The 10305-nt window shown below is 41.9% G+C and overlaps 1 protein-coding gene across 2 annotated transcripts in view; it reads right to left on the reverse strand.

The window, feature by feature from the left end:
- Positions 1-9846, reverse strand: part of LOC119024247 (voltage-dependent calcium channel subunit alpha-2/delta-4-like) — a 99225-nt gene extending 89379 nt beyond the window's left edge. The window contains exons 1-2 of one of the 2 annotated variants that reach the window (XM_037106810.1): positions 9430-9845; positions 8214-8288 (exon numbers count right to left, since the gene is read on the reverse strand). Coding sequence is in view for 1 of the 2 variants with exons in the window: in XM_037106809.1 (XP_036962704.1) it covers positions 9430-9488 (59 nt within the window). In the remaining variant the exon portion in view is untranslated. Of the gene's footprint in view, positions 1-8213; positions 8289-9429 lie in introns of both variants that reach the window. The other variant, XM_037106809.1, reaches the window with a different exon arrangement.
- Between the last annotated feature and the right edge of the window lie 459 nt (positions 9847-10305).

Here is a 10305-nt window from a genome sequence, read left to right on the forward strand (position 1 = left end):
TGTTTGATCTGTTGGTCTGACTGAGACTAAAATATGATGAAATTTAATGCCAACTTTCTGCCAGTTTTTGATATTCAGTGCTTATCCCTAATCAGTGTATTTCCTGCAGTAGATCACAGTCTGTTCATGTTAAGAATTACAATGCTCTGCTTCTTCATACAGGGGGAGAGCTGATGAACATCTCCTGCAGATAACAAACTGACTAGGGATAAGTACCTCATACAACCCCACATCGAAAGACCCAGACTATCTTTGTAAACCAACACAGAATCAGAATTGAGACTTTCCTAATGCCTGTTAGCAACAAGGATCAGCAGATTTTCACAGAACCCAGTGCGTGACCAGTAATCTGTCAAATAAAGGGAGACAACAACAAAAAATCTTAATCTGAGCTCAGATCAGTGACACTGTGTTAACCTCCAGTGTAGAGGGTTTCTTTGGTCAGTGGGTCAGTCATGTCAGACGCTTGTTTTGTTTGTGTATGTGAATTCCCAGCTGACTCTGAAGTATCAACTCCGTAAAGTCAAACAGAGGAAATGGCCAGAAAGGTCGTGACCCTTCAGCCGGGGCCATGTCCGATCAGAAGGTCATGGATGTCGAGGAGAGATTCAGAGATTCAGTCTGTTAGTAAGTAGGGGTGTGACGATACACTCAGCTCACGAGACGAGACGAGACGCGAGATTGGGTTCACGAGATCGAGACGAGACGAGATTTTAGGAAAACCACAATGACAAAATATATGACTGGACCAACAGACTTTTATTTTACTGAGTTGCACAAGCATTTTGAAATGTTTTATTATAACTTGCATGCACCAAGTATTAAAGGTAACAACATGCTGCAACTACACAGTCATGTTCTTTTAACTGTTAATAAACTTATTCTTTCACAAATTGAAACTAGAACTAAAATTTATAAAAGTTAAAACAATAATAAAAAAATAATAAAATTGAATATTTCCTCCTTTTCTTTTCAAAGTGCAAACAATATTATGTGCAAAACCAAATCATTAACTGTCAATACAGAGTGCAAACAAAGCCTGACCAAGTGTAACAACATGCTGCAACTACACAGCCATGTTCTTTTTTAAGAATATTAGCATGTCCACATTGTCTGGCAGCAGTTGGGATCTTTGCGCATTGACTATGTCTCCTGCTGTTGAAAAGATGCGCTCACTTGGAACGGAGGTAGCAGGGACAGAAAGGCACGCTTTGGCAAGGTGAGACAGCAAAGGATATTGGGAGCAGTGTTGTTGCCACCACTTAAGAGGGCAGCCACTGAGAGGGATAGAGGCCTCTTTTCTGTAGTTTTCAACTTCCCTCTCAGCCTGTTTTGAACTGTTGGACATCTCTGGCTCAGTAGAGAAAGAGTTTCCTAACAGGTCCTCAAGTGCTGTCTTTTTGGGAGTAGGTTCTGTCACTTCGGGCTCATCATCTCTCACAGCCTCCTCTCTACCATGTGTGGGACAGTGAGCTCCACCTGCTGCCCCTTCTTCCCTCTCCTCAGCTGTGGTCTTTAAACAGAAGAAACACTGGTGTTAATTTTGATAAGCAGCTAAGAGACACACACACACAGATGTCACATACAGACACAGACACACACACACACACACACACACACACACACACACACAGACACACAGACACACTTCATCACTGATATATATATACCTGTTTTTGCAGCAACTGTTCTGCCTTGTTCTGTACCCTCAGGAAGACGGCCTCACACTGGTCATGGTCTAGCTGAGGTAGAGTCCGGAACCTTGGGTCCAGTATCGTGCACTCCAGCAGATAGTTGAAGGCATCCCCACTGTATCTGTTTGCAATATTCGTGAGGATTGCAGTCTTTGTGTTGGCCACAGTGGTGGAATCTCCATCATTTGGTGTCATGTTCTGTTCAATCATGCTCTTAAGTGGCACAATGAGAGACACTGTGGGACTCCTCTCCTCACACAACACTGTGGTGGCTGTCTTCAAAGGATGCAGCAGCTTCACAAGGTCTTCAGCATCTCTGACATCGCAGCTGTCAAGTGTATCAATACTTCGGGCGTTTTGTCTTATCTCTGGGCTGGTGAGAGCTGCTGCTATGGCAGCTTGCTGCTCAAGGTAACGAGCCAGCATATCCAACGTGCTGTTCCATCGCGTAGTAACGTCCATGATTAACTTATGTGATGGTAATTGTAGCTGTTTCTGCTTGGACATTAACACCGCGGTAGCCGTTGAACTCCGATGAAAAAAAGCAGCCACACGTCTCACCCGCCCGAGCAAACGAGCAACGCGGGGAACACCGAGGCCAGCTTGGGTTGCAAGATTTATAGTGTGCGCGAAACACTTAATGTGCGGCTTCAATCCCGCCTCGCGCACGGCCACATCCATATTACGTGCATTGTCAGTAACAACAGCGATGCCGTGGTTGGGTTTTTTAAGCTCCCAGTCAGTAACAGCTGTCTGTAAAACCTCAGCTATGTTTGCCCCTGTGTGGGACTCGAAAAGTGGGCGAGTCTGTAGTACAACACTTTGTATTTCCCAGTCATTGTTGATTGTGTGGGCTGTAATTGTGATGTAGCTTTGCGTACCTCTCGATGTCCAGCCGTCCGTTGTTATGGCGATGCTTTCTGCATCTTTCAGGACCTGTACAACCTTGCTCTTGGACTCTTCATAGAGGTTCGGGATCACTGTGCGGGTAAAATGCGTGCGTGATGGGATGTTGTACTTCGGTTCTAGTGTGTGGATGAGTCGCCGAAATCCTTGATTTTCTACCACAGAAAATGGCCTCATATCTGCTGCGATAAAAACACCTATGTCTCTTGTTATTGTTGTGGCTCTGGCGCTTGACTGTGGAAGTTGAGGTCCGAATGCATTTGTCAGCGTCGTCTGGCCTGTTAGTGTTTTCTTCACAGGTGCAGAAGCTGATTTGAGTACCGAGCTGTGGTGGTGCTGCATATGACTCCGCATCGTGCTCGTATTACCCGCGGTGTACGGCATTATTTTCATACAATGTTTGCATATTGTCTGTGTTTTATCAGTCACTCTGCTGCCATTTATCATTTCCGCCGGGTACCCAAAATGCTGCCAAACAGACGATTTAAAAGTGGCGGGGGCATCTTCAATGGTCATACCGGTATTTTCCGACGTCATTCTGGCTGCTTGCTGTTTCCCCTCCTTCTCCTCCTCTTCTTCTTTTCCTTCTCCTTCTTTAGGTTCTGGCAGGCTAGACGTAGCAAATGCGCATTACTTCCCCCACAGGTCACAAGTAGAAGCACAGCCAGTCAAAATTCTCTGGTAGAAGCAGAGCCAGCTTCTCTGGTAGAGGTACAGGGGTAGAGGTTTGCATAGCTCACAAATCTCGCGAGACAGATTTTTAACGCGACGAGAAATATCGTCGAGTTTAATCTCGCGAGATCTCGTGGCACGAGATCTCGTCACACCCCTATTAGTAAGTAAATCCAAACCTGTCAGAAAACCTCTTCACTCCAAACACTTAACCTACACACTGTCATGTTGCCAAAGGATCAGAGTGAGAAATCAATTAGGGTGATACTACTTTATTCAAAAGTCCTAAAACTCAGCAGACTTTTTTTATAGCCATTCATATTTTACATACATTATTCTACCAATTAAATATTTAAAGAAGAATTTCATTGGAGAGACTGATGGATATTTCTCATTATTTGGTTTGTTCAAACTGAGCAAATCATCAGATTTATTGATTATGAAAAAAAATGAGCAGCATTGTATTGTATTGTATTCACATTGATATTTGTGGCTTTAATCAAGTTTTCTTTTTAAGTTTTCATTATCGGTGTCCCTTAGATTTTTCGATTTCATCAAAAAACTCAACTGAGGTAAACATTTTTTGACGATCTATTCAAAAGTGGAGAGCTTTGAATCCTATTGTATTAAAGCATACAGCAACAATATAATGTTGAATGCTTCAGTGGTACAATAAATAATGATGAGATGTAGATGCTGAGGCTTCTACAAGGCCCTTTCCTTTTTCAGCAGATTCTGGCAGCCACTGTGGACAAAAGATGATGATGCTGAAACAAGTGAACTTCTTTTTTGCGACTTTGTGACTTTTTAGGCTGTGAGACCACAATTCATCCTCAGCACTGTGACATGAATCCAACATGGATAAGTAAGAATCCAACCTCATGAGAGGCATTAAGAATAACACTAAAAATGATGCAGGAACAGCCAATCCTGTCACTGTTGGTCTTGTTTGCCAATGCTGGTCATATAGACGCATCAGTTTTAAGGTGAGGCTGTTTCATAACCAGTTAAAACGTCCTCATATGCGATCTGTCCAACTAACTAGTTTAAAATATGTTTTCAAGAATCTTTGAAAGTTTTGTAGTTGTTCCTTTTGGTGAGAGATAAAAAACACATTCAGACAGTCCTGTTACCAGAAGCTTCACTTTTATGATTTGTTTTCAGTGTTAAAAATCTTCTGTTTCAAAAACTAAAAACTCCAGCAGCAGCCTGAACAGTTCGGTGAAAACGGCACAATAAGATCTTTTAAATCAGTTTCCAGAGCTGTAAACATTTGCCGTTGCTCGGGTTTGGCATTGAACTTGGCGTCCTCCAAGCCTCTAGTCCACTGTTTGACACTAAACTATCACATTTCCAAAACAGCGTTGACTCTATGCACGGACGATGAAATATTCAATGATGCTTGGGTTTCAGCTCTTCACCAGCCTGAATCCTGCAGCTCGTACTGCAAAGTCCCCTGGGGGCCTCGCCTGCCGGACCAGCGGCCCTCTCAGCAGAGTTTGGACCTCGTCAGTAGGAAGCTGGCCCCTGGGACCCATTTATAACCCGACCCCGAGCTTGCAGGGCAGCACTCGTTCTCCTGCACTTCTCTGCCAAGTGTTAAAAGAGAGATTCTTAAAAATGGAGCAGCTATATGTACCGCACCCCGGAGCTTTAAATGAGCTTTTCATCAAGAAGGGGGGCAAGTTTTCTCCTCTTACAGCCCAAAGCACTCAGAGCCGAGGCCAGCCGACCGCTGACAGGTCAACCATCTTGGCTCCTCTGTGGCATTCAGCCACCGGTCCACTGGATGTTCATTTTAACATTGTTGCTTGCAAGTTAAACAGAATTAGTAAAGCATGGTGTGTCACACCAGAACTTACTATGTAGATGTAGATGGAGGTTCTTTATGAAGAAACAGACTGTCAATATTAACCATCGTCATAACCGTAACTATCGTCTGTCTCGCACGCCACCATGAACTCAGCACAGCTTCCTTACTTCAATAGCAGATTTATTGTGATTAGCGATTACGGTGCCTTTCCATTGGTCAAACAGAGGCAGGGCAGCAACAACAGAACCCATGAACCAGGTATCTCATCTGTCTCATCGCTCTCTACTCTGGTTTTGGCCCGCTATGGATACAGCAGCATGTGAAGCCACTGGAGCCAGGCTTGTTTATCGAACCTCAACCTTAAGGTGAAGTGAGAGAAAATGTTATTTTAATTCACAAAGACAAAAAACTCAAGATCGTGAACACGACAATCAGCTTCACAGAGAGCTGAGCAATAATGCCTATAAAGAATTATTTAATATTCTAAGGTTATACTGGGATCAAAGCACACTTCACTGATGCTCCTTTTAACCAACACAATTTATACATTAATATTTATGTTCTACAGACCTCAGTCAGATTTTGAATCCACTTTAACAGTATAGTTTTTGGCAATATGTTTATATATTTTTGATAGAAAACTTTTGACTGCATGAAAAAATATTAAGTGCTCTCTTAGTGTTATGTTCACCAGAAGGCTATTAAATGGCTGGGAGATACAGACAAAACAGAACTGATCCTTAAATAGAAATTTTTGGGATCAAAAGTGTGTGTATATTTTTATCCATCCAAGTGGACGACCTCCCCTCGCACTCCCATCAACTGTCAACCACATGTGCTCTGCAGAGAGAGAGAGGCTCTGAATTCACATCCATCATGTAAACGCACTGATGCAAACTCTCCTAATAATATAGGCTTAATAAACTAATTAAAGAAAATTGTCACTTGTCATGAGCGTCAATTGAGCACTTTACAAATAAAGCTTGATTGATTGCTTTATTGCACCTGGTTGGTGCAATGTTGGTTTATCAGCTACATAATTACCACAAGGTGGACGATTAAAGCAACACTAACTAATGAAGGCAAAGTAATTAAAGTAATTCTGAAGAATGATGGTTGATTTTCGAGATTCATTCTCAACCCACACACCATTACTGAAATCACTGTTCATCAAAGATCATGTAGCGTTTCTTATTTATGCTGCCATTTGAGTAGACGGGCTGAGAAAGGTGAGTGAACCCTGTTAAAGCCATATGAACAGAGACCTGTGTCTGCTTGCTCAGTAGTGAACTATTTTCAGAGGTGAATGTTTACTCCAGATGGCCGTTTCAGAGGAAGATGTTCAGTGAAGGTGAAGACAGGAAGCTGCATTACACCAACACATACTGTACATATAGTGCATCTACAGCCAGGTCTAATAACATACAAGTTAAATGCAAACACACACTGATTAATTAATATTAACGTGGTCACACTGTGAACCTGCCTGACTATCTACAGGTCCTGAATGCTCACACAGGTGTTCTCTGTTGTACTGTTAATTAAATAACCAATGACTCTTCAAGTTTCCATACTAGTGCTCCTTGTGAAGTTTGTGAAGCTAATTTTCTAGTGAGGTGGCTTCAAAACATTGTGGACAAAAGGATAACTAGTGAATGTTTAGACAAAACTATGAGCATAAGACCCAGAACAGCCAAATTCTTATCTGCACCCTTGTTTATATCAACCACCAACACTAAATGATGTAACAACAGGAAGAGAGGGAGAGTTGCTTCACTGAAACAGGAGTCGGAGCATTGCAACAACGAGTCAGGGTAACTGTGTGCTCCCAAAATAAAGCCTAAAGACTTGGGTGCCTCTGGTTGGGTATGTGGGCTATGGACGCCCTCTAATCCCCGGGACCAGATTCCTCCTTAAAATAGCATCCTGGGTGAAGAGAGACGTTCTGAGGCCGCGGAGCTACTTTCTGCAGGAATTTACACTTCAGTTAATTAGCGGTTTCTTCATAGCATTGGTGGGCTGAATGGAGACCCAGGAATATTTGTGATACCTGTTTTAAAGGCAGTGAGGCTCTGACCTTTCACCTGCTTACTGATGGTCCCTCATAACATTGGTAATGGTTTGTGGCTGTTTGTTTTTATACGTGATATATGTGGTGGGACTCACATGTAAAACTGTACCATGTCACAAAAGCAACAGAAATTAGTGGGTCAATAATTAGTCTTTAAAGTGGTCAGTAAAAGACTAAAACTACAGACAGCTTCTTTAAAATATGATTTTAACAAATAAACCACTAAAAACCAAACCGCCTGCAGCAAAACATGAATTCCCCAAGCAACGCACAGCGTGGTTGGTCAAGTTGGCTGAACACACCGCACATTACACATCGTTATGGTATTCAAAGTCTGACAGAACAATGGAGCTCCCTTTTAAGAAACATCAAGTGCTGGCACAGAAAGCAAAACGAAATCCCATCCCAGACTTGGATCAAGCAGCGAAGCTCTCAGATAATAAGAGCACAGACAAAGCACAGATGAAAAGCATGTTTACCGATCAATGCTTTTCTCTTTCAGTTCTTCATTCTTTTGAGGTTCAATAAGATTAAACAAGACAAATTTTGATGTGATAGCACGCCTATAGGAGGTTAGCCAGGAAGTGTAAAAGAGTGAGTGAACAGGAAATGAGTAAGTGGCCAGTCAGTAAAAGCAGTTAGAGTATGTGTTCACTTTAAATACTTCAAAATCAACCAAAATATCTATGGAAAAAGGACACTGATGCACACGAATAATGGGAAACTTCTGCCATCAGAATGATAAAAATGCCTAGTCTTAAGGTATGTGACACTCCACTGAACTCAAAGTCATTCCTCCTGCATTTCTAAGAACCCAGCAGCTCATGTTTATGGTGTGTACTGTAAGTACTATAAGCTCTAATAGAGGCATTTCAGGTTCAAGACAGTTTTCAAGTTTGACTAATCAACACATCCCTGTTGGGCTCACTAACTTTACATCTGTGCTCAGAATGCTTCTTCAAATCCCTCTTCAACTGAAACACCTCTGCAGGTCTGTAAGTCTGAACCTGAAGTCTGTGACACTGTGATAATTGGGAGCATTACAGCTGTTACTCACAGAAAGCAGTCTGATCTGGAGGACCGGGGGCCACAGGAAGTAACTTAAGGTCTAACCCCCTCCCCACCAGTTAGCCTGAAAGAGCAGAGACAAAACATCATCAGCATATGATTTATAATGCTGAATGTGTCGGTGTGGAAACGACGTGTCTCAGTGATGAAGATAAATGAGTTGCGGTGAGAACGTAACTTTAACAGAGGAGTGATTTAACTGAGGGATCACTGGATGGGCTCCTCATGCTTCACATGAAAGAACTTCACACACCAGAGAAGACTGACCAGCAAAACTACACAACCAAAAACTACATATCTCCTCAAAACTACCAAATCTCATTCAGCTTAAACTCTGAAACACAGTGCAAATCAGCAGTGAACACAGCTGACACACCCGTTCATTCATTCATTGTAAGGCCTAATGTACAGACCACTATTAGAACAATTCCAATCAGACAGAACGTAATTTGACAATGAAAAATCCAAAAACTTGGGCAATTCCATTTAACATTACATCCCAGGCTCAACACAACCTCAATAATCCAAAGGGGGAAAGTAACTAAGTACATTTACCAAAGCACTCCAGCTGGAATATTATAGTGATGAACATTTTAATGCTTTTGTAATGAGAACCCTATGTCATCATATATTTAATTCTGAAAGTAGCCAAACATGCTGAATGCTGGATTCTACTGTGTAACTGACTTGTCTGCACTTTAACTACTGTAAGTACATGATGAGTGCTTACTTCCTCCGCCTATAACATCACACACAACACCAGTAAATACACTGAGCCATAGTGGGACATTTTACTTAAATCAATGGTGAAATAATAACAATGATAGTGATTATAACAACACCAACAACAATAACTAGTACATGAAACCAAGCAGACAGGTAGGACATTGAACTAAAGCTGCAGAATAAATACCAAACATCAATAACATGAATCCATGAAGGGATATTTAACCATCCAGTAAATACACAGAGCCATGGTGGGACAGTCAACCAGCAGAAAAGCGCCTAACCAATAAGTAAACACAGCCACAGCAAGACATTTCACTAGCAAAGAGAAACCAGCCAGTAAATACACTGAGCCACGGCGGGACAGTCAAAAAGCAGAACAGGACCTAACCAGTAAATACACGGCGCCGGGCGGGACATTTCACACAGCAGAAAAGAAACCAGCCAGTAGAGGGACAGAGAGTTTGTACTGGACTCACCTTTGTAGAAGAGAGTTGTCCCGTCCTGTCCTGTCCTTCATGGAGGTTTCAGGGTCCATGTCCACATCATAACGTCCCACTGATCTTGTTTCTCTTTTGGCGGTTAGAACTCCAGTCGCTGCTAGCTTAGCCTGTTCTGCTAGCTTACTGCGTAACTATGTTAGCTAGCTAACGAACAACCCCGGCTGTTTTTATTTGATTTCTTGCCGGAGTTAACGTTATTTTTATCGTGACTTCCCGGTACTTTCAGACGGTTCATCGTGTCTCAATCAGTTGACGATACCGACATCCTGCTGTTTTATTTTCTTTCCTTTTTTTATGAATGAACAGGTGTTAGCTTCACCTGGCTTCTTCTCCGGGACACGCCACCGACCACCTTCACCGCCCATCGTGATTGCAATACCCTGTTTGACCGCTACTATTGACCGCCGCTTACCAGCCGTTACAGCCCAGAGGGGCGCTGTTTCACCCGTTTTTAAACAACCCAAAGAAAACAGTGGGGGACGTGATGACAGCTGTTATCTGACAAAATAAACATTTTAAATGTTTTGGCAGTGAGAAAGCTACTGAGAGTTATAGAAAAACTCCTATCCTGCTTCATCATGAGTTAAACTCATACATTCAAAATTTTATATACATAATAATACAGAAGTATTGGCAGCAAAAAGTACTTAATGTATCAAAAGTACAATTCAGTGTTTTATTCATCATTGATGTATTATTGTAATATTATTTGTGATGCAAGAAGTATTTAAATTTTGTCAAGGTTTAGCTTATTTTAGCACATTTTTTTTACAGCTTTTCTACAACAATGTGTCATATTTTATTTATTAAACTACTGTTTCATATGTGAAATCTTTAATTTGAAATATATTT

The sequence above is a fragment of the Acanthopagrus latus genome, chromosome 8 (assembly GCF_904848185.1).
Source record: "Acanthopagrus latus isolate v.2019 chromosome 8, fAcaLat1.1, whole genome shotgun sequence".
In the NCBI taxonomy this organism is placed as follows: Eukaryota; Metazoa; Chordata; class Actinopteri; order Spariformes; family Sparidae; genus Acanthopagrus; species Acanthopagrus latus.